The 25,972-nt window shown below is 45.3% G+C and overlaps 1 protein-coding gene across 5 annotated transcripts in view; it reads right to left on the reverse strand.

The window, feature by feature from the left end:
* Nucleotides 1–25,972, reverse strand: part of CFAP20DC (CFAP20 domain containing) — an 852,126-nt gene that overhangs the window by 613,656 nt on the left and 212,498 nt on the right. For all 5 annotated transcript variants that reach the window (XR_010186965.1, XM_063940898.1, XM_063940895.1 and 2 more), the window contains one exon: nt 17,788–17,860. Coding sequence is in view for 4 of the 5 variants with exons in the window: in XM_063940898.1 (XP_063796968.1) it covers nt 17,788–17,860 (73 nt within the window). In the remaining variant the exon portion in view is untranslated. The remainder of the gene's footprint in view (nt 1–17,787; nt 17,861–25,972) is intronic.

Genomic DNA, 25,972 nt, shown 5'->3' on the forward strand with positions numbered 1-25,972 from the left:
GTGTGTTACGCATGTGCAAGCCTCTATCTGCGAGTTCTCTCACAGTGCCTCCAAGCCTCTGCCTGATTGAGGAGGCAGATTTCCTGGCCTCGTCTACACAAATAAGGTTGTCTATCTGAGTAGTTTTTGACTGTCTGAGATGGCCAATGCTGAAACCATCGCGACCAGTGGTAACTCCATGATCACATGCTGCACCTTTGAACGTAACAATCAGATATGCGATACTGTCAGGAGGCGTCTCTTCTCCTCAAGCACCTCCAGCTGCTTCAGCATATTAAAGCGTCGTCCGACAATGAATCAGGCCCTAAGGCAATACATGAATCTGGGATTGAACGATCCCTATAAATATACTGTTGGCTTCTGGCCATGGCGAGTCTGCAGAGGAAAGGGCGCTATCGGTCACATCTTCCAACAGATATGAACGTTTGTTGTAAAACAGAATATTACAGAGGTTGAGGCAGGAGCGGATGCTTTATAAACACACTTACAATTATGGCATACGGAATAAAGCTTTTTCAGTAAATGGTTTTCTTTATTAAGGCCAATAACATAAAGAATCTACTGCATTGCTGCCCATAACATAAAGTACAAATGATCGCCGAAATTTGTTATGTGAAGCCTGAAGGTAAACTACACTTATCCTGTCTTTCTGCTGCTGGTTTATTAAAAAAAAATTAAGTATTTCCTTCCTCTTCCATTGCTAACAACAGTGGCATCATATATTGGATAGTGTGCATATCGGTTCTCATATAGGGCAAAAAGCTCAACTGATAAAGCACTGCTTGTCAGTTATACTTGAACAAAAGCTATGTGACTGCCCAGCTACTGTATGTGAGTGCCCAAGATGGTGCTGCCCTATTTCACAGATGTGGCAGTACCCTCTTCCCCCTCAGTGCTGCTTTTTACCATACCAGGTAGGAGGAGACTTTCCAATTTGTCAGGCTAGAGCTGTAGGATATCACAGACATGGAGGATTAACATTGCAGGTGTTCCAGCAATATTAAAACACCATGAATGAAATGACGTCACTCAATGTTTTAATGACCTCCCTAACCATAGGGAATGGCATTAATGATAATACATTTATGCTTGATTGTGGATATGCCCGGTAATAGGAATATAACAATCTGCACTCTTCATGGCCTATTACCTAATTGACTTGCAAGCCAATCGCACATGCTCTGGTTATCCAAAGGTTCAATGTTAGAAAAGCAGACTTTCCACATAGGGAATGTATAAACATATTTATATGCAAACACATGATGTATACCCCTTTCACACCGCACAAATAACCAGTATCGACTCAGTATATTGCCAGGTTGACGTGGGTCACTGTGCTTTGTGAATGGGGTCACTGCCGAATTCAGGGTCTCCTGACCCGGTAATTCAAACCGGGAATAAAGAAGGGTTATTCCCAGGCTATTATCAAGTGCAGTGTGAACTAGTTGCCGGGTCGATGTGACCCAGGACCTGTTCAGAGCATAGGCAGAGCCGGCGTGGAGATAATGTCATCTCCCAGGGCCACCTCCACCCCTCCCCCAATGCCACCGTGGTCCACGCCCCCGATGGCAACCCGACCCGGCATATTGTCGGGTCGGGAAGCCAGTGTGTAAGGGTCCAATGTCGGATCGCACCCGGGAAGGATCAGTTTACAATTCCCAGGTGGGACCCGGCCTTGCAATCTGAAAGGGGTATCAGCAGTAATAAATGCTGGTAGTGGTTTCAAGCTGCACTACCACCTATGGAATAGATACTGTAACTAAATTGCCCCTCCCCTCAGCCGATACAGAACAAGCAAATCAATTTATTAACCAACTTTGAATGGTGACAGAGAAGAGGAGGTGTGTGAATGGAAGGACCATTCACAAGCTGCAATCCTGACTGGGGCTTGTGATTGGTCCTGCCACTTGCAAGCACACCACCCAAATATTTACAGTAGCTGTGGTTTTAAGAGGAACGTGGGAAAAATTGCTGACTGTAGCTGCCTCAGCAGCTCCGGAGAGGGCGGTGGGTAGGTTGGTAAAACACATTTTGGAGGCGGTAGTGCAGTTTCAATGGTGTAATTTCTTGCTCTAGATTTGTTATTGTGAAATATATAATTGCAATCAAACAGCCTAAACTGAAAGTATTAGACTGTATTCAATATGGTGTTTTTGTTTCAAGTTAATACATGCTAATTTTACATCTCGTGAGAAGTTTCTTTTTTATAACTGAGGAAAACTAAAAAAACAAAAAAAAAACAGTATTTATTGTGACTAACAGTTTCTGTCTCACCTGAGAGCTAACACAAGTTAAAGCTTATTTGAATATCACATAGAGATAATGAAAATGTTACACAGAAAAAAACAAAACTTTCATAGGCAAACGCCGGCGGGGTTTCCGGTTGCCTGGAAACCCCCCTCCTCTTGGCAAGTGGCTCAAATTATGACAACAATAACAAGCTGCCACCACATTATGAAGCTTCTTCTACCAAGTTTGCTGTGCGTGTGGATCTGAGTCCTAAATCAGTGCACTGGACCAGAGAGTAGCTACCAGGAAGAAGAGACAGAACCCTTACCATGAGGTGGGAGAATGTGTGCTTAGAAGTGCAGTACTGGTTCTATTATGTTTGTGTATTTATTTATTATTTAAATATGTTTGATACAGGCTATACTATAGACCATCTTTGTTGTGTTAAATATAAATACTGTATTCAATACAGCAGTGGTTCTCAAACTCAGTCCTCAGGACCCCACACAGTGCATGTTTTGCAGGTAACCCAGCAAGTGCACAGGTGTATTAATTACTCACTGACACATTTTAAAAGGTCCACAGGTGGAGCTAATTATTTCACTTGTGATTCTGTGAGGAGACCTGCAAAACATGCACTGTGTGGGGTCCTGGGGACCGAGTTTGAGAACCTGTGCAATACAGTATCCTGTGTATAAAAAGACCAATGCTTACATTAATATCCAGGTTCGTTACTAGGGTCTTCTACCGCTCTCCCAGACTCCTGCACTTGCTCCAATGTTCTGCAGAGTGGGAGATTGTGGACTGCATTTGGAAACCCCCCTCTAGGAATCTTGTGTTTGCCACTGACTTTTCATAGTTTGGACACAGAATAGCAGTGTCCTAAAATATGTAGTTCAAACTTCCTGTTACATTTCTATTCCATGTGGAAATATGTTTGTTGAAAAAGACAATACATACCAATAACAACACAATGTGAAAAGATATTTCAATAATTCCAAGGGTTGCTCAGCTATTATTGAGGAATTCTGTGTGCACCTAAAAGGGAAAGCAGGGGGTACATCTAAGGACGGTACTGGGATTGAAAAATGGTCAATCCAGGGATTCCTGGGATACCCAGGATTGGGTTGAAGACCCGCCCACCCCAGCCCAGCCCACACAAATCCTCACCATTGTGGGTGGGAGCCGGGCTCACGGGCTGCGAGGTGCGGTCCGGGGTGGTTGGCGTCAGACTGCGCAGCATGACCTCTGACATCATGTCACGCTGCACAGTACACACTGCTGGGGGGCAGGGGGAGTCGGGAGCTGGGCAGCGTCTGAGCCTCCTTTGGACGCTCAACGCTGCCTGGCATAAAAAAAAAACAATGGGGCAGGTAAATCCCGCAATCACCCGGATTGGAGCTTACAATCCCAGGACTGAATCCTGGACATTTTTTGGCCTAAATCCCAGGATCCCGCCAATCACATCCTTCCCTGCTTTATGTTTAAATGAATTGCAGAAATGTATTAATTAAGGACTAGGTCAACTTATACCCCTTTCAGACCGCATATCATGGGTAGCACCCAGAAGCAGTACACGGATGCTTCCCTGGTGCGACCCGCTGAGGCCCCTTTCACACTGGCTTCTCCAGCCTGTCATATTGCCGGGTTGGTGACATTAGCGGTGACGTGTGCGGAGGTGGGGCTTGGAGATCACATGATCTTCAAGCACCTCCCGTCCATACAGTGTGAATGGGAAATGGGTCGCATCGACCCAGCAAGCTGTTTACACCGCACAGCAAAGCTCGACCCAGGATCTTTCCCCTGGGCCTTTTCAGACCGCACAGCAACCCAGGTTTACAGTGTGCCCATGAACAATAACCCAGGTTACAAGCTGGCGGTCTGAAAGGGGTATTGAGGCAGATGTATTAACCTGGAGAAGGCATAAGAAAGTGATAAACCAATGATAAGTGCATGGTGATAAACGCACAAGCCAATCAGATCCAATAAGGAAATTGACAGTTAGGAGCTGACAGGCTAGTGCGTTTATCACCTTCCACTTATCATTGGTTTATCACTTCCTTATGCCTTATCCAGGTTAATACATCTGCCCCTAAGTGTCACGCAAAATCTGTGAACTCGTAAAGCTTCTTTATATGTACAAGAGCAGCTATTTAAACTAGAGATGTGCGATTCGGTACTACAGAAATCCGAATCCACCGGAATTTTGTGGATCCAAACTGAGCCGAGGAAATCCGATCTGAACAGAGTCCTGTTCTTTCCAGCGGTTTGGAATTCCGATTTTAAAGCTGAATTGCTGGTTTTGGATTGCAAAAATTACATGATTTTAGCTGATTTTATCGATTTTTTTTATTAATGATTAATGATTGTTTAGTGATTTTTAACCAAAGCAAACCCAATTAGAACCAAAACATGGGGGTCCGCACACATCCCCAATTTAAACACCATGTGGGTAATTCCGAGTTGATCGCAGCAGCAAATTTGTTAGCAGTTGGGCAAAACCATGTGCACTGCAGGTGGGGCAGATATAATATTTGCAGAGAGAGTTAGATTTGGGTGGGTTATATTGTTTCTGTGCAGGGTAAATGCTTTATTTTTACACTGCAATTTAGATTTCAGTTTGAACACACTCCACCCAAATCTAACTCTCTCTGCACGTTACATCTGCCCCCCCATGCAGTGCACATGGTTTTGCCCAACTGCTAACAAATTTGCTGCTGCAATCAACTCTGAATTAGGCCCATGTGCATTTAAAGATACATGCCTACTTCACGACCCTTGGAAACTGTAAATGCATGCTGTGCATCATGGGAGATGATGTCATGCCGAGGTGACTCACTTCTTGTTTGTCTCCTGTTCCTTCCACTTGGTGTCTGGCTCATGCTGAGTAAAGACCTGTATTACACTGATGCTGTAAGTGTCATCCTGATTTTGTTTTTACACATCTACATGGTGTCAGAACTGGGATGCCATGGCAGAAGGTCTCAGGAGAATAGATCCGCTAATATTTGATGAAAACGTGGCTGACAACTGGCTGAGGTTTAAAAGGGAATGGCACGTATACTCCATAGCAGACCTTTCAGACAAATCAAAAAATGTCCAGGCATACACGCTGCTGAACCTCGCAGGCACCGATGCTGTGGACAAATCAGATGCTTTTGTATACGCTGACGGAGAAGACAGAGAGGAACCTGACATCCTAATTGCAAAATTTTAAGAGATCTGCATGCCAGTAAAGAATGTAATTATGGACAGGCATGTTTTCAACAGCACAAACCAAAAGGGTGATGACACTATACAGTCCTACGTCTCCACGCTAAAGCTGCTGGCAAAGAAGTGCAATTTTGGTATCTTCACAGAGGAGCTCATCCGTGACAGAATCATATGCGGCATACGCAGCGACAAGGTACGTACATAGCTGCTGCGGGAGAAGGGCCTCACATTAGAAACTGACGTAAATATCTGTATGTGAGCAGTCTGAAAAGGGCACAAGGGAACTAAGAAAGGACGCTGAGGTGTGTGTCATGGTGGTCGTTCCACGCCGATCCTCCACACGTGGGAACTGTGTGGCACAGCACCCTCCTGACAAACAAAGCTGCCCCGCATATGATAAACGATGTAATGCATGTGGCAAATGGAATTATTTTGCAAGGTACTGTCACTCCAAAAATCAAACTTCCATAAAGCGACAGTCTGAGTCGCGCTATAGCCGCTCACCCCTGCGGAATAACCAGGTTGAAACGGAGCCAGGGTGTGAATCGGTTCGCATGACAGTTTGTGACAGTGTAGACCACTTGGATGAAATGGGCGAAATATTTATCAAACTGAGAACAAAGCATCCAAACAAGGTGGCCATAGTCAGAATAGACTTAGGAGAGAGGTGCAATGTCATATCCTACAAACAACTACGTGAAATAGATCCAACTGCACAAATAAACCCACGAGACAAGATCAACTTGATAGCTTATGGTGGCCAGATCATCACCACACTGGGTACCACAAAGCTAAAGTTTCCCCGTGCTGATTTGCTATTCCACATTGTGGATCAAAAGGTTAAATCATTGCTAGGCCTCCCTGACAGTATGAAGCTAGGCCTTCTCAAATTGGGACCTGAGGTACACGCAATACAGATGACCGTCCCAGAGATAAAAGACTTTCAGGGTCTATTTGATTGCAGTTCACTTGGCAAGTTTCCTGTTGTATACCATATATGGCTGGATGACTCCATTGTATCTACTGTCTGTGCCCCCCGGAGGGTTCCTATCGCAATGTAAGACAAAATCATTAAAGAGATCCACAGAATGACTCAATTGGGTGTCATTGCCCCCATGGAGAAAGCAACACAGTGAGTGTCCGCCATGGTGGCCACATCAAAAAAGGATGGGACTGTACAACTTTGTATTGATCCAGTACACTTGAACAAAGCACTGCTGTGTCCATATCACCCTCTCCGCACCATCGAGCAAGTGATTGCGGACATACTAGATGCCACAGTTTTCAGTACCCTGGATGCAAAGTGCGGATTCTGGCAAATCCCTTTGGACAGAACTTCATCCCTGCTCACCGCTTTCATGACCGCGATAGGGCGGTATGTCTTCCGTCGCATGCCCTATGGAATCACTACAGGCAGTGAGGTCTTCCAGCGTTGCATGGAGCAACTGTTTGCAGGCTATCCCTGTGAAATCATTGTCGATGACATCCTGGTGTGGGGCCGCACCAAGGAAGAATACGACCAGCGACTGCACCAGGTACTTTAACGGGCCCGTGCTTTGACCCTCAAGCTCAACCCAGACAAATGCAAGTTTAGAGTTAAAGAAGTGGCGTACGTGGGTTACGTGCTCACTAGTCAAGACGTCAAACCGGATCTGAATAAAATCACTACCATCCAGCAAATGCCGCTTCCAGCTGACCAACAGGCACTGCAGCGCTTCCTGGGGATGACCAACTACCTGTCTAAATTTGTTCTGCAATACAGTGAAACCACGGCACCTTTGCGGCAGCTACTCCACCAGGACTCAGATTGGTGCTGGCTGGATGCACACACGGTTGCTGTTGATCGACTGAAGACCATGCTGACAAATCCACCGGTCCTTTAATACTTCAACGTGCATGATCCAGTAGTCCTCTCTGCCGATGCTTCACAGAGTGGTCTAGGGGCTGTGTGCCTCCAACACCGCAGACCGGTGGCTTTTGCTTCCAGGGCTCTCACTGACACTGAAACCAGGTATGCACAAATTGAGAAAGAACTGTTTGCACTGGTGTTCGCCTGCAACCGTTTCCATGACTTCATCTATGGCCGTCCTGTCACGGTGGAAACCGACCATCAGCCTCTCATCACCATACTGAAGAAGCTCATCCACTCTGCTTCTTCCTGTATTCAGGGCATGATGCTCAAGCTGCAGTGGTACAACCTGGATGTCATATACAAGTGAGGCAAAGAAATGTATGTTGCTGATGCTGTCTCGAGCCTTCCTTTCGACTACTGACATGAACGCTGCTGAGGATGACTTTGAGGTCATGGCTGTGGAGGTGCTCCCTACCAAGCGGCTGGAAGAGCTGCGTACTGCTACACTTGCGGATGATCTATGCCAGCGTCTCTTTGCTGTAATTCTCAACAGTTGGCCATCTTCTTCCAAGGAGCTGCCGCACTGCCTTTGCTCCTTCTACTGTATGAGAGATGAGCTCACCGTGTCTGATGGTGTCATCCTGTGGGGTCATCGCTTCATGATTCCAGCTGCTCTTCAGACGTTCTACACCCAGCAGATGCACCAGGGCCATCCCGGCCTGGAGGATACCAAGCGTAGGGCCTGTGAAAACACGTTCCGGCCCTCTATGTACGGTGACATTGACCGTGCTGTCTCTTTTTTGTGCACCCTGCAATGCCTTGCGTCCACACCTGCCACGGGAGCCCATGCTGCTCCATGACATTCCTGTTCCTCCGTGATTCATTATTGTGGCTGATCTATTTGAATGGAGGGGGAAGGAGTACCTGGTACTAGTTGACACCTATTCAGGGTGGTTCGAGATAAACTACTTGCCCAGCACCACAAGTCAAATGGTCATTGCAAAGCTGAAGAGACACTTTGCAGCACATGGCACCCCACAGCAGCTGATCACTGATAATGCCATGCAATTCAAGAGTAGAGATTTCAAGGACTTTGCAAATACTTGGGACTTCCAGCACATCACTAGTAGTCCACACTACCCACAGTCAAATGGATTGGCAGAGCGTGCAGTCCGCTCTGCAAAGCACCAAATGGAGAAGTGTGCACGAGATGGATCGGACATATACTGGGCACTGTTAAACTTGAGAAACACGCCCCGAGATGGACTTCCATCCCCTGCACAGTGCCTATTAGCACGGTGCACCCACACAGGCATCCCAATGGCAAAGGAGCTCCTGCAACCCATAGTAGTGTCACAGATACGGGAGAACATCAGCAAGCGCAGAATGGCTGCCAAAGCTTCTTATGACAGATCAGCATACCGCCTGCCACCACTGTCTCCAGGCCAGCCTGTCCGCATGCAAACCGAGCACGGATTTGACAGAATGGCAGTGGTTCAGCATCCTGCAGGTCGTCCAAATAGCTATGTGGTACAGTCTGATAATGCTCTCTATGAACGCAACTGCCGCCATCTGTTAAGTGTACCTGAAGAAAGCTCTACACAGCCTGACTCATCAGTTTCTACCACAGCTGCAACCAATGTCAGTGATGATTCGCATTGCATGGACAGTCCTTCCTCAGAGACCACTTCTGAAGTAATAGAGCCCTCTGGTGTCATAGCGGACAAGCCGATAGGTTCCCAGTGTACCATTACCAAATCGGGGCGTGTGTCCAAACCCAACCCAAAGTTCCAAGACTTTATTGTATAATGTCTTTTCTTTTGTTCACGCCTAACATTGTCACATTGTTGCATTTGTTTCATTTATGTTCTGCATCCTTCCAGTTTGAAAGGGGGGATGTAAATGGATGCTGTGCATCATGGGTGATGATGTCATGCCGAGGTGAATCACTTCCTGTTTGAATATAGGCATACTGCATATAATTTTAATCAGCAGAAGATGCTTGTGCATTTTCGCAGACAAAAACACAAAAAAGACTCTTAGCGTTACCGAGACACATGGCACTCATGTATTGTGTAACGTAATTGTAGTGCACGGAGCAAAGATGTAAAAGGACACATCTGTAAGGTAAGATAGATTATTGTCACTAAAAACATTAGAAAATGCAGAAGTGAAATTACAGTACAGTACACTTATGCTTCAATAGACAAATGAGAATTCAAACCAACAATTAGGGAAGGTAAAAAAACTGTTTCTCATCCTGCTAGTATGGCAACCAAGACACCTATAACGCTTCCCAGAGGGCAAGAGAGAAAAAAAATTGAGTAACAAGGATGACTACAATCCCTAATTATCCTGTTAGCCTTAGCCACACTCCTTTTATTAAATACTAGCTGGAGTACCCAGCGTTGCCCGGGATTTTAAGAATGTCTGTTTCCAAAAATAAATTTAAATATTAAACACACAGTATAAATAACATTGTAGATTGCTGAATACCCGTGCTTCGCTACGGGATGAGGATGGTAAATTACAATGATAGTTGTTCGTTAATTTACCTTGGTTGGAGATCTAGTATATAGGCATATCTTTCTTCACTTTGTGTAGTGGCCGGACCCCTTTTTGGTCCCCCAAGGGACCCAGCTCTTTCCACTATACAACTCTCAGTCTGTGGCTTCCTGCTGCCTCCATTCCCCTCCTCACATCATGTCAGTGCCCCTGTGAAATTATAATTTTTTTTACAGTTTCTTATATAGCGCAGCACATTATGCATCTCCTGATATACTCTGTGCTGCTGGGGGACCATGCTACTTCCACTATATAACTGCCAGTGTGTGGGTTTGTGCTATCTGCATTCCCCTCGTCACATGGAGCCCTGTCATCACTGACATATCATACATGTCCTGATATAGTCTGTGCTGCTGGCCAACCCCTAGGGGTGCTAGTGGTGTGTTACCCCCAGAGTGTTTGTTCCCAGAGTGTAAGTCATATGTGTAGCAAGTTTGGTGTAAATTGCTCCAGGCATTCCGGAGTTATGCTGTCTGCTGAAAAACTCTGTGCTGATGCCTCACCCCTAGGAGTGCTAAGGGTGTTTGTTCCCAGCTTGTAAGTCACATGTGTACCAAGTTTGTTGTGAATTGGTCAGGGCATTCGGGAGTTATGTTGCCTCCTGAAATAATCTGTGCTGCTGTCCCACTCCTAGGGGTGCTAGGGGTGTCTAACCCCCACAGAGTTTGTTCCCAGATTGTAAGTTAGATGTGTATCAAGTTTGGTGTAAATTGCTCCAGGCCTTCCACAGTTTTGCTGTCTGCTGACATATTCTGTGCTGCAGTCCCACCCCTAGGAGTGTCTTCCCCCCCACAGTGTTTGTTTCCAGCTTGTAAGTCACATGTGAACCAAGCTTTGCGTAAATTGCTCCAGGCCTTCCACAATTATGCTGTCTGCTGACATACTCTATGCTGATGTCCCACCCCTAGGGGTACTAGGGGTGTTTGACCCCCATAGTGTTTGTTTCCACAGTGAAAGTCATATGTGTACCAAGTTTGTTGTTAATTGCTGCAGGCATTCCAGAATTATGCTGTCTGCTGAAAAACTCAGTGCTGCTGCCTCACCCCTAGGGGTGCTAGTGGTGTCTTTCCCTCACAGTGTTTGTTTCTAGATTGTAAGGCATATGTGTACCAATTTTTGAGTACATTGCTCCAGGAATTCCGGAGTTATGCTGTCTGCTGATATACTCTGTGCTGCTGTCTGCCCCCTAGGGGTGCTAGGGATTTCAAATTGTTTTAGTTGTCCCCGCGTGTTTTAATACGCTCGTATGTAAAATTTCACGATCTTCGCTTGTAAACTGTGGATCTTTATAGAAATACAGACTGAAGGACAAATTTTCATTTTTACATATTAAGGGCCCTACTCACTGGCCGACCCGCCGCCGAGCTGCCCGACGGCGGATACGGCCGACGAGCGACCCGGCGGCGGGGGGGCAGTGACGGGGGGAGTGAAGTTTCTTCACTCCCCCCGTCACGCGGCTGCATTGAAGTGCAGGCAAATATGGACGAGGTCGTCCATATTGGCCTGCATGCACAGCCGACGGGAGACCAGCGATGAACGAGCGCGGGGATGCGCATCGTTCATCGCTGGAGTCTCCACACTGAAAGATATGAACGAGTTCTTGTTCATTTATGAACGAGATCGTTCATATCTTTCCGAAAATCGGCCAGTGTGTAGGGCCCTTTAGAGATCTCCTCCAATTTAGGCAGGGGTTTTGAAAATCATTCAGTTTCTAATCACTTCAAAAGGTATTCCTAACAATAACTGTAGGGCTCTGAATAAAGTGATAGGTATTAAGGCAGTCCAAAACCATTGGTGGAATAGGAACATAGAAGAAATCCTTACACAGACTGAAATTAAATGGATTTACGATATTGGTTCATTAGCTCCAAAAGGGTTAAATTTGAACTAAAATGGTTCCTTTAACTTAATGCTAGATTGCACCCGGTTATGGTATCCTTAATGCTCATCCATAAACACTTTCTATAAAGAAAGATGTAATATTCTATTAATGAAGAGTGTCTTGTTTACATTTTGCATCTGTATTTTATAAGATTTTATAAATGTATTAATATAGAATATTTTTAAGTGCTTATCACATTATGCATTATGCCTCACAAAATGTTCTGAATATTCTTGTATCCATGAGGAGGAAAATCATTAATAGTCCTTGAATCTGCATCATATTAAGGGACTGTCCTTTCCCCCTTGTGGAACGCAAACAAATCAATGCGTTCCACAAACATTCTATGTTATTACCGGAAGTGGTCCTTGCACATTGAATTTTGCATTTGCACTTTAGCTATGTTGTTTTTATAAGGTTGTTTTACATATATATTAATCCTATTTGTACTGTGACCCATCAGTATTAATAGTCAATCAGTCCACGGATCCATAGTACCACCCCCTTCAACCCGTGGAACATAAACAAACCGATGCGCAAGTGAGGCCCATCTGATTATGAAGAAGTAGTTGGGATATCAAAGTGCCCCCATCAGTGTCAGTGACCCAGGAAATCAAATGTGACAATTGGGCTGCCATGTAGTACAGCTTAAATTTAGCCCGAATCCCGAGATCTTGTGAGAGTATCCAATTTAATTCTAGCTCTACGATTAGCCAAGATTATTGAAGATAAAAGACTATCGATTTTATCAAATATTTTCTGATAAATAGGGGAGTGTTGTAAAATATAGAGTTATTTGGGTAATGCAACCATTTTGATAAGATTAATCCTACCTGTAATGGTAAGCGGTAATTTCCCCCACACTCTAATATGTGAGCGTAAATAGTCCATTTGTGGATGTAAATTCAAGGCAGTGAATTGTGAAGATTAATTAGTGATCCATATACCCAGATATTTAAATAAATCAACCCAACGAAGCGGCAGGCCCCCAGATGGGTCAGCAGGACAAGGACCCCTAAAAGGAAGGAAACAAGATTTGTCCCAGTTTATGGTCAAACCGGAGAATCCCCCAAAGGTGTTAATAATATCCAAAACATGGTGCATAGTATTGGGGTAGTCAGATATATAAAAAAGAATATCATCAGCACAGAGAGCAATTTTGTCAGTTCTGCCCCCCAGCCGGAGGCCCGCCACCCGCGGGGAGGATCTAATAACTTCAGCCAGTGGCTCCATAGTGAGCGCAAAAAGAATCGGAGATATAGGACATCCCTGTACTCCTTTTTAGGGAAAAACTCGAGGAGATATGACCATTCACCGAGACTCTAGCCATGGGTGCAAAGTAAAGTAACTTGACCCATTTTATAAAATTGTGTCCAATGCAGAACCTATCCAGTGCCCCCCACAAGAACTCCCACTCCAACGAGTCAAACGCTTTTGCAGCATCAAGAGAAACAATAATTGAGGAGCAGGAGTCCTCACGAGGGGACTGTAAATGAGTATACAATCAATGTAAGTTAGGCAAGGTAGACCAGCCCGGCATGAACCCTGTCTGATCCTCATGTATCACCTGCAAGATCATCGAGCTCAGCCTAGTAACCAATATTTTATCGAGAATCTTCACGTCAGTCGTTAACAGGGAGATCGGACGGTAAGAGTCTACTTTCTCTGGGTCCTTATCTGGTTTTAGAAGAACAATAATCAGAGCCTACACCATGGAAGCTGGTAGTTTTCCCAATTCAAATAAATTATTAAATAGTGTAAGTAGCTTGGGGCCGTAGAAATGAAAATGTTTTTTATAGAGTTCCAATGGGATCCCATCCAACCCCGGGGTTTTCCCACCAGGGAACGATTTAACCGCAGTTTCCAGTTCCAAAAGTGTCAAGGGAGAATCTAAAAAGGAAATTGCGTCAGGGGAGAATACAGGCAAGGAGATACCGTCCAAGTATTTCAGGATCTCCGGGGTATTGTACACTATTTTAAAGCTGTATAACGTCCTATAATATGCCACAAAGTCCTCCACAATGTCAGGAGTCTTGGTATGGATCATATTATCAACAGTGCGGTTAGCAGTCACTGTATTGGAGGCCCTGTCAGTACCTGCTAATTTCGCCATAAAACTGCCCAGTCTGTCTCACGTTGCACAATATGAGTGTTGAGTGTACAGCAGATGATATTTAGCCTTATCCGTCAGACAAGCGCGCCATTCAGTCTGGGCATGCAACCACCTCTCCCTAGTAGTAGGAAGACTATCAGTAAGGTACTTAAGTTCCAACGTCCTACAAGTTGTTTCCAGAGCCTGCTCCTGGCGTTTATAGTCAGATTTTAAGGTCGCCACTGCTTTAATCAATGTGCCACGCAAATACGCCTTAAAAACGTCCCACAGTATAGGAGTGGACGCTGAGCCCACATTTCATTCCAGGAAGTCTCGCCACATCCCCTCCAACTCTGCTCCAGTGCCCAGTTGTGTTAGCCAAAAGGGGTTAAATTTCCAAAATAATTGACCTCTGCTATCCCCCACATCCAAGCATAATATTAATGGCGAGTGATCTGAGATAACCCTGGTGACATATTGAACATTTACAACCTTGGGTAACAAACATTTAGTAGTTAAGGGTAGATCTATTCTTGAGAAGGTTGAGTACGTAGTGGAGAAGCATGAGTATTGACAAGTGTCTGGGGAATGAGTTCTCCAGACATCTATCAGTCCCAAGCTCTCCAACAACAATGCAAAAGTACTGCGAATTGTGGTAAAAGCGGGAAAGGACATTCTAATTCTATCCAGAACAGGATTAATAACATAGTTAAAGTCGCCAAGACATACAATAGGGACATTAGGGTAAAGAGCCATAAAATCAGCTGCTTTTTTAAGAACATCTGAAGAAAAAGGAGGTGTGATATAGATGGCAAATAAGAGTAAAGACATGGAATATACCTGGCATTTTAAAAAAACGTACCTGCCCCACTGGTCTATTCAAACCTGATCAAGGATAAATGGGACTGATCTTCGCACCAGAATCGACACACCCCGAGAGTGTGTGGTATGAGTGGAATGATACGTCCATCCCACCCATGGCTTCTTAAGAGATATAACCTTTGCTCCAACTAGGTGAGTCTCCAACAGGCATACTATGTCCGCATTATATTGCTTAAAGTGCCTGAGTACAAGGGATCTTTTAACTGTCGTTTAACCCCCGGACATTCCAGGACAAAATCTGTAGGTGGTAAGAGGCCATAGGTCGACATATCATAGTATAGAAGATCAATCTTGGGCATCCCATACATATTATCCACGCTGACTCCAAAAACTTTCAAAGAAATCACACCATAAGTAGCAAAAAAGAAAGAAAAAAAACAAAAAAAAAACAAAGAAAATAACATCACACGAACATCCCATCCACCCCAACCCCCCACCCCGTATACCTGACTAAACTGTGGCATAGCTATTCCCAAAAACATTTCCCAAACAAATCAAAAGAAACCTAACATGAAGAGGCAATGAATATTATGACCAAAAGACAAGGTGTAGGTCACCCACCATCAAACAAGGACAGTGAGAGGACACCACCCCGAGCCTTCCAGGACAATATTAATTGGAGGAAGTAACCAGTGGGTTTAGCCACATCAATTAACCTGAATAACACAGGACATCAACATTTGAGTCACCAAAAATAAACAAAGCAGAGTAAGGAGCAATCATCAAGTATCAGCCGCAAGAGCCCATCTAGCCGGGGCCTAACGGTCCAGCCACATGGCAGCTTCTCAAGGTGTGGCAAAGAATTTTGTCTCTCTGTCAGCCACTACCCTGAGCCTAGAGGGAAAAAAACATTGCATATTGTAGATTAAGTTCCCTGAGTCGCCTCTTTATTGGAATAAATTGTGCACGGTGCTTTTGCCCCTCCAGTGCAAAGTCTGTAAATGTAGAGATTTTGGAGCCATTCCATAGCAAGGAAACGGTCACGGTAATGGAGAAATTTAGCAAAAAGGGTGCACGGTGGTGCACCAGGAGGGTGAGGTCTGAAAGGAATCCTGTGAGCCCGTTCAACAGTGAAAAAGGGCGTAAACGAATCAGCGCCAAAGGATTTCGTCAGCCAGGTCTCAAGAAATTTCTCCGGGTCTTTACCTTCCTCCTTCTCCGGCAACCCCACAAAACGAATATTGTTTCTCCGAAGTCTCCCTTCCATATCAAGCATCTTGCCTTTAAAATCAGTCAACTGACCATCCATGGAGACGATACGGGAAGTCATTGGTGAGATTTTATCCTCTAAGGTTGAAGTGCGGGTCTCAACCTCACCAACCCGCTCCCTGACTTTCTGGATATTGTGATGTATTAAGGTTAAGTCTGCTTGAACCTGACCAATTATGTCGGAGAGATGCGACTCACTGGCCGCTAGCGCCTCCAGCACTTTTTGTAAAACATCATCTGTAGCTTCAGCCGTAGAAGTGGACTGGTTGGCAGAGGCCGGCGTTGCAGCATTTCTCCCCGGAGTATGAGTAAACGGTGCAAGGCGGGCTGCAGCGGATTTGTGGCGGTTGCGCACCATTATCAAAGATGGTGATACAAAAGATATCAGGCAAAACAGCCAGTACACAGCAGTAGGGTAATGATAATCACTTCAGATAGATAACTGTCATCACAGTAATGAAACACAGGTCAGGATTCACCTCCTTGCGCCACTCCCTGCTTATACGTATTGGGCATTCCAGCGGAGCTGAGCCTCCCAGGCTTCTACTGGCTCCGGTGCACACAGCCAGCAAGGGGGGGGTAAGCACACCGACCCACACAGCGGCGACACTCATTGCCGCAAGGCAGCGCAGTCTCAGAGGCAGAGTTAGCTCAGGGCTAATTATAGATCAACTGGCAAGATAGCCGCCCGCTTCTTCCTGCTAGTGCCCTGTAAGTGACACAATAAGGCCGAGTCCCCCAAGTCTCCGCACGCTTCCGGCACGCACCTCCATCAAGGAGGGACAGACTCACCGACCCACACAGCAGCAATGTCCGGCGCCGCACTTCTGCGTGATACCACACCCCAGGGTGCGTCCACGATCGGCTTCCCGTAGAGTCAGCAGCAGGGATGCTGCACCACAGCGAGGCTGCAGCTACGCTCAGTGACGGGCTTCAGGAAGTCACAACGCCATCTTGAATTTCCCGGAGGCAAGAGATGAGGGTAAAAAACTGGGGAAATACAGCATCACAGTCGTCATCAACGAACTCCCAGGGGTCCAGGTACCTTCCCCCACATTACGTGTGAGTTTGAGCTCGGGGGGGGGGGGGTATATATGTCCACCAGGATATAGACGGTGGAGAGCGTCCGCACAGAGCAACTACTCCATATCCCACGTAGTCACGCCCCCAGTGTGGAAGATTTAACACAATAGCTGTCCTTTCACATTTTCCCCCATTGGCTGTGCTTTCCATCCCCAAAGATCACAGAAATCTGTGGTTCCAGCGTCTAACACAGAGCAACTGCATAGACAAAAATGCATTTCTTCTGCCAGAAATAAAAAAATGATCAATGAATTTATTAAACAGGTAAGTACCAGTGTCCTAATACACTGACTCCACACCCCAGCATAAGTACAGATAGCGCACACAAAATAAAAATATTTAAAAAAAAAAAACAGATTACAAAATGCTGGTGGAAAATTAAAGGGCTTGCCCAATTGTTTCTACAAACTTAATTATGATTTCCTATATTGCTGTATCACTACAAATCCCACAACTTGATCATGATTTCCTATATTGCTTTACAACTACAAATCCTTTATATGCTCTGTAAATTGGCCTGATCAGAAATGCTGTATATTTGATTTGTTTTTTTTGGTTCATTTAAACAGATGTAATGACCATGTTGTCGCCTAGAAAATCTCAGAAGATACCGATGCTTCGGAAATAACAATTAAATTAGCTTAATTACTACATGTCAACTTGATAAGTCGCTGTTTGCAATGGCAAATCTGCCAGATGCAATTAATCTAGTTACTTGTGCTAATTCAATTGATGAAGTGTCTTCTGTGCAGAATGAACAAAGCTGATTTCGTTACTTACAGGAGCTCAGCAGAGAAGTCCTGTCCAAGTGGGATGTACAGCTGAAAGATCAGGAACCTCTGGATAAGACCAACTAGAAATGACAGATAAAAACATTTTCAGTGTTTCTGTCTACAGCTATTGCTAATATACTAAAAGGCTTATTTATCGTTTCTAGTAAAATGTGCTTGCAATCTATGAACTCTTATCGTTACATATAAGAAATGATTTTTATTGGCCAATTATCAGAATTCTCTTGTGGAACTCACATTTAATAACAGACGATTTTTGACATTGCTTTTTTTTTTTTAAAGTGTGAAAAAAATCCCCTGTTTTTAAATGTGTGATTTAGTCTCTGAAATAAAACATTGATGTTGATAGGTGGTATCGATCTTTAGTAAGTTTACTGTACCCCCAGGCTTTTGTAGACAGCGCCAGAGCCAATTATTTCTGGTCCTTGCAGTACTTGCATACAGCAGATGTTTAGAAAACAGCATGGGCAGATTCTGTCAATGCACTCTGATGATGGAGCCATTATTGTACATAACAATCTTCTTTTGAAATTCGCATTCAGCACACACAGTAGAACAGGATCCGTGGAAGGGGGGGGGGGGGAGGGGGAATCGGGATACCGGCAGTTGAAATACCGACGCCGGGATCCCGACACACTACTCGGAATGCCGACACTGGTATTCTGAATAGGGTCACCTGCCTAGCGCTGGAATCCCGACCACCGGGATCTCCAGTAGAACAAGTGACATAAGCCCTCATTCCGAGTTGATCGCTAGCTGCTTTCGGTCACAGCGCGGCGATTAGGTGAAAAAGCGGCATTTCTGCGCATGCGTACTGGCCGCAGTACGCAAGCGCGAAGTACTTTCACACAAAACTATGCAGTTTTACACAAGGTCGAGCGACGCTTTTCTGTCGCTCTGCTGATCGGTGAGTGATTGACAGGAAGTGGGTGTTTCTGGGTGGTAACTGGCCGTTTTCAGGGAGTGTGCTAAAAAACGCAGGCGTGACATGTAAAAACGCAGGCGTGCCTGGGGAAATGGGGGAGTGGCTGGCCGAACTCAGGGCGTGTTTGTGACGTCAAAGCAGGAACTAAACTGACTGAGGTGATCGCAAGGAAGGAGTAGGTCTGGAGCTGCTCAGAAACTGCATGAAAATTTTTTCGAGCAGTTCTGCTAACCTTTCGGTCGCACTTCTGCTAAGCTAAGATACACTCCCAGAGGGCGGCGGCCTAGCGTTTGTACTGCTGCTAAAAGCAGCTAGCGAGCGATCAACTCGGAATGAGGGCCATTATACAGTATTAATGTCAATTCAGAGGCAAAAAAAAAACCCATAATAATCAAGGACAGTTGGTTATGATGAAGCAAATATTGTTACAAACTGTTCTGGCCAACTATGAAGGGGTTAAAATAATCTTATGTAAAGAAAAAAAATGGGATCAGAGTCAGCTGAGTGTGAAGAGAGTTTACGTCACTCTGAGGTTAATTCCTGCTCCATCGTTACTACAAACCTATCTCAGTGTAACACCAATCAGAAGATGTATCAAAAGCCATTTGGGATTATTATGATAGCACTTAGGAATCTATAGATGTAGAAGAAAATATACTGTGGCGGAGCTGGGCAGTAAAAGCCTGCTGCGGAGACCAAAACTATACACATACAATGAATTCCTTTTAGAATCAGCTTCAGTAATATCATGTCACATTGTATATGAAAAATAATACAGTTAAGCCTCTCCAGGGCCCTAAATATATATCTAAAAGGGATAACAAAAGACAATATGCTAGCTCTTCAGCTGTGATATATAATAAAATCAGAGTGTACAAACATTGTTTCTATAGTACAGAAGCACACCGGGATTCAACAGACATTAAAAGAGTTAAAACGGAAATAACACCTAAATAAATGAAAAAAATGTATCATGCATAAATAGTATATTCAATACCAGCACTTAATACACTAAAAAGAAAATATTACTATTTCCTATAATACTATTTACCAACATAAATAAATAAAATGGGCAGGGCAATTCAGTGACTCTGCGCATTCTGATAATACTCACAGTAGCAATAATTCATTACGTAAAACTCTTTCCTAAGAACTAAAAAATGGTAATGAAAAAGTAAAACAATAAAAAAATGTTAACATTACATTATTAATAAAGGACTTTTTCTTGTTTATCGCATCTGATAGCACCATCCTTAGATCACAATAGCATAGGACAGCCATCGTTCGGAGGCGGATTTAAGGGTGATGGCGCCCCTAGGCACAACGGCTGCCCCCCTCCTGCGTACTTGTTTGGTTATAAGCTCTCATTTGATGACAGCCAATTTAATATAATAATAAAAAAGCACTACGACATTTGCATACCTCCCAACTGACCCGATTTCAGCGGGGCAGTCCAGCTATTCGGACACTGTCCCGCTGTCCCTCCCGCGGGTCGCAGTGTCCCGAGGGCGGGGGGGGGGGGGGGGCAGATGGAGGAGGCTTTGATCACCCGCTGCTCTGCTCCGCAAAGCAGCGAGTGATCTCTAAATAGATGCTGTGCGCACAGCATCTATTCAGTGCAGGGAGTGAGCCGCCAAAATGACGAAAATGGACCCTCAGAGTGTGGCCACGCCCACCCGGCTGTAGCCACGCCCATCCCATCAGAGTCCACACCCCTTTTCGGGGCGCACGCGGCTACGCCAGACAGTGTCCCGACTTACAAATATTAAAAGTTGGGAGGTATGCATTTGTTTGATATTTAATTACTGTATGAATACATATTTACTAAGTAGACAGCTTACCGGGGCAGTATGTGCATGTGCTACCCATTTACACTCCATTCAGGTTGGCATATTGCACAGTACAGTGGAAATATTTTGCAGTTACTGGTACATTTCGGGCTGACAGTACCAACACAAGGAACCAAGTGTCACCCCCAAACAAGTGACGCCCCTAGGCACGTGCCTAGTGGGAAAGTCGCCTTTCCATCGGCACATGTACCGCTGCTGTCTTTGGTAATATGTAACCAATGTTAATTTAATTTTTGTAAATGAAGGATTACATAGCTTACCTTAGATTGCAAGATGTCATAGACACAGTCACAGCAAGAAAATGACAAATGGAATATTTAGCTCACACTCAGCTTCATAGCTGACCGTTCCATGTCAAGCAGCAACTTTTACACCACAGTGACATCACATAGGCTGTTTATGATGTAGGTCAGTCACATGATCAGCCTAGTTACGCTACATCTCAACATGTCAGCATTTGTATCACTGAATGTAAGGATTCACACACTTCCTTACAGAAAAACAAATAATGCACAGCAGATTTTAACAAAGGCACCAATTAACGGGTGTCCTATTATTTTATGTGAAATGTGACGTGATGTAAAAAGCAAAAGGGTTCAATCATTTTGGACACATGTACGTTCATTCTGTTTTATGCACATTAAAATGGAATCTAAGACAATGAATGTTAATTGCTGGTTACTGGTCCAATATTAGTGATAGTGGTGGCTGCTGCGGAATCTCTTTGGAATCAAGACTTTTATTGCAGCACATACCACCTATTAAATAAAAAAGCACCAGGAAATCCGATCTGTGCTACTACCCTAATTGTACAAGTTTTATTTATTTTTTATTATTTTATTATTTTTTTATTATTATTTTAAAAAAAAAAATTATTTAATTTTTCAAAAATAACTTTTCACAATGTAATTCTGAACAGCGAAGAGAGGCAAAAATAGCAAACCGTAGATAGACCTTTACCATACACACTAAGGAGGTAATGATGGACTGAAATGGCAATATATGACATTAGGAAGCAGGTTGAAGACGTGTCACTAAGGTTCCTTGTAAATCTGACACAAACAATGATTCAACTTGTCAAGCAAGACAAACACGGCATGTGACCTTTACCTCCTATCACTGCAGAGACCTAACTGCTTGAAAACTCCTGTGTTTCAATATGAACCATAAAGGTGCAGTGTGGACAATTTGGTAACAGTCCATTCCCCTCTTTTATACGTTAGCTAAATTGCTATTAATTTACTTGCTCACTTACTGTATAGTGGGCCTAGGTGGTCATTCTGAGTTGTTCGTTCGTTATTTTTTTTCCCACAACGGAGCGATTAGTCGCTAATGTGCATGCGCAATGTCCGCAGTGCGACTGCGCCAAGTAAATTTGCTATGCAGTTAGGTTTTTTACTCACGGCATTACGAGGTTTTTTCTTCGTTCTGGTGATCGTAATGTGATTGACAGGAAGTGGGTGTTTCTGGGCGGAAACTGGACGTTTTATGGGACTGTGTGAAAAAACGCTGCCGTTTCTGGGAAAAACGCGGGAGTGGCTGGAGAAACGGAGGAGTGTCTGGGCGAGCGCTGGGTGTGTTTGTGACGTCAAACCAGGAACGAAACTGACTGAACTGACCGCAGATGCCGAGTAAGTGTGGAGCTACTCAGAAACTGCTAAGAAGTGTCTATTCGCAATCTGCTAATCTTTCGTTCGCAATTTTACTATGCTAAGATTCACTCCCAGTAGGCGGCGGCTTAGCGTGTGCAAAGCTGCTAAAAGCAGCTTGCGAGCGAACAACTCGGAATGAGGGCCCTAATTCAGACCTGATCGCAGCAGCAAATTTGTTAGCTAATGGGCAAAGCCATGTGCACTGCAGGGGGAAGGTGTGGGGGGGGGGGGGGGGTGCAGATATAACATGTGCAAAGAGAGATAGATTTGGGTGGGGTGTGTTCAAACTGAAATCTAGATTGCAGTGTAAAAATAAAGCAGCCAGTATTTACCCTGCACAGAAACAATGGGGGTCATTCCGAGTTGATCGCTCGCTAGCTAGTTTTAGCAGCCGTGCAAACGCTATGCCGCCGCCCACTGGGAGTGTATTTTAGCTTAGCAGAAGTGCAAACGGTTGTATCGTAGAGCGGCTACAAAAATTTTTGGTGTCGTTTCAGAGTAGCTCAAAACCTACTCAGCGCTTGCGATCACTTCAGACTATTCAGTTCCGGATTTGACGTCACAAACCCGCCCAGCGTTCGCCCAGCCACGCCTGCATTTTTCCTGGCACACCTGCATTTTTCCGCATACTCCCTGAAAACGGTCAGTTGCCACCCAGAAACGCCCACTTCATGTCAATCACTCTGCGGCAAGCAGTTCAACTGAAATGCATCGCTAGACCCTGTGCAAAACTGAATTGTTTGTTGTGCCCATACGTCGCACGTGCGCATTGCGCCGCATACGCATGCACAGAACTGCCGATTTATAGTCTGATCGCTGCGAACAAATTCAGCTAGCGATCAACTCGGAATGACCCCCATTATAACCCACCCAAATCTAACTCTCTCCGGGGATAATTTCAAACCTGATTGCTAGTAGGCAATTTTTGCACTGCTGCGATCAGATAGTCGCCGCCTACAAGGGGAGTGTATTTTAGCTGTGCAAGTGTGCGAACGCATGTGTAGCAGAGCTGTACAAACTGATCTTGTGCAGTCTCTGCGCAGCCCAGGACTTACTCAGTCGCTGCGATCACATCAGCCTGTCTGGGACCGGAATTGACATGAGGAACCCTCCTGTAATAAAACGCAGCCTAGCGATCAGGTCTGAATTAGCCCCTCTGCACGTTACATCTGCTCCCCCTGCAGTGCACATGGTTTTGCCCATTAGCTAACAAATTTGCTGCTGCGATCAGGTCTGAATTAGGCCTACTGTACAGTCAGTTGTGCTGAGGCGAAGAATTCAGTAGGGCTGGTAGGGAAATAGGTGGCTCTGATTCAGTTGTTATAAACCTCCTGTCACTCAAGCATAGAGGAGGGGCACATTTTGTGGGCAGAACAACTGCTTATGAGAATGCAGCCGATTTGTGCCTTATGCAGATGCAATGCCCCCCCCCCCCCCCTCCCTCGGCTTGTAAAAATAACCGTCAACACTACAAGGGCCTGATTCAGTTATGGTTATAGTAGCTATCGCTGCTGCTTACATAGCAGCAACAGTGATAGCCAGGGGCGGATTGGCCATAGGGCTCACCAGGGAGATTCCTGGTAGGCCGACATTGCTACATGGTATGTTAATACTCTAGTGCAGCCCATGTCGACCACTTCTAAAAAAATTTACATAGCTACTTTTAGTTCCCAATCCGCCTTTGGCCTTAGACACAGCTGCAGCAAGATAAAAAAGGAAGGCCTCAACTGGGTACAGTCAGGCCCTATGAGGAGCATTCCTACCCCCTCAACAGATCTCAGCCCCTCATTAGACCACACTCACATTAGGGCTGCTTACATAAATTTTACGGGCTGGTTTTCCATCCCAATCCACCCCTGGTGATAGCTGTAATATGGTAATGCAGCAGGGGGTGTAACACCTCCTACATGCATTACTGATCCGAGCTGCATCCAAGGGCGCAGTATCAGATCTTCCCCAGCACTACTGGCTGGCTGAATGATCCATGGGGTTGACCAAGTCGACCCCCGCAAGTCCTACCTAGAGGCCAGCAAATATCTGTCCTCTGGTGGAAATCCTGGCCTCATCCCTCCCCTGAAAAGGCAGACGGTCACACGCCTCCATTTGGAAAAATGGAGGCCATGGCTGCCCCCTAACCATCCCCAAACGCCATCACACTGTCAATCACTGAGTCTGATTTCGTAGTGCGACCGGCGCATGCGCAAAGTACCGAACATTTAGTACTTTACAGCATACGCTGCTACTTCAACCACATATAAATCAGGTCCAAAGTGTGGTCTTGCCTCAGTTCTATCCTTGGTGCGAGAGATCTGTATGAAATTAAACAAGATGAAATATCTTAACAGCAAGCAATTCCATCTACACACTCTGGGCCTCATTCAGACGCAGTCACAACTGGCTGAAGTATGCAAATCGGTCTTATACTTCCTGCGCATGTGCCTGAGCCACACTGCAAATGCGCATTGCCTGAATTGCGATGTTGGTCGCAATAAGGGATTATTCGCAAAGTGAGTGACAGGTAGACAGTGTTTGGGAGTGATAACGGGGAGTGGGCAAGTAAACGCAAAAGTGTCCTGGTGGTTCAAACTGCGTAAATTAGCAGTTGTGACCTTACTTGCAACCGGAGAGACAACAGGATCCCAGAAAAGCGGCTCAGCCTGCCCGTCTTCAGAGGCACTCAGACTCTGCATGATGACTCGATCTGGGACAATGGTACCATTGTATCAGTAGTTGTACGCCAACAGACGGAAATGAGGAGACAGCGGTGGGCATCCTTATGCTTAGGTAAGCTTCTGCCCGTATTAGCATATAGTCGCAATTCTGGATGGCAATAGCATGAGGCCCTTTCTGCACACATATCCTAGGTGTCACTGCACCCAGTAAGCCCCAAGAGGAAATGGCTTCCATACATGCAGTGCCATGCACGGTGGCTAAAAACTGCGGTATCCAGACTATAGGTTGACAGTGTCTAGATAGAAAGTTCAATAGGCCGACTCCATATGGTCGACAGGTTCAAAAAGTCAACAGGTTCAAATGGTCGACATGCCAGATTGCTCTGCAGAACAGCCTTGTATGCAAGTAGGGCCCTCTAGGTATATTACATTTACAGCACTTCTGGCGCTGTGTGCTGCTACTCAACTTCCGGTCCAGTAATATACCTACATTATTTTCCACTCTAATCTCCCCAGTTGTATTCAGTGGAATGTGTAGGTTGCATAGTTAGGACCACGACGTGATATACGTTCAGCATCCCGCCTGTTGGGATGCCGGTGGTCATGTGACCGACACCGGAATCCCGACAGCACTCAGGAGACCGGCGCCGGATCACTGACAGACATGATGCCGAGGCTGAGTATCAGGGTACAGCCTTAGGCAGGCCCGCCATTAGGGGGGTGCTGCAGGCACAGCTGTCCCAGGCCCTGCCTCTCTAACAGAGAGAAGAGGGCCCGGACCGCTTATGCCGCTGTCCGCCCGCTGTGATGCTCCACCCACTTTTCATTACCGAGTTCTAAGCACTGTCACAGGAGGGGGAGAGGACGCTGCAAGCTTCTATTGTGAACATCCCTCCAAAAATGGCCGCCGCCTCAGAGGAGACAGTTATTAAAGATACTAGAGGAGCCTCCTCTAGTATCTCTAATAACTGTCTCCACTGAGGCAGCGCCCATTTTGGCACCAACTTTTCAATAGAAGCTTGCAGCGTCCTCTCTCCTCCTGGGACGGTGCCAGATCTCGGTCATGAAAAGGGGG

Source organism: Pseudophryne corroboree, chromosome 9 (genome assembly GCF_028390025.1).
Source record: "Pseudophryne corroboree isolate aPseCor3 chromosome 9, aPseCor3.hap2, whole genome shotgun sequence".
NCBI classification, from domain to species: domain Eukaryota; kingdom Metazoa; phylum Chordata; class Amphibia; order Anura; family Myobatrachidae; genus Pseudophryne; species Pseudophryne corroboree.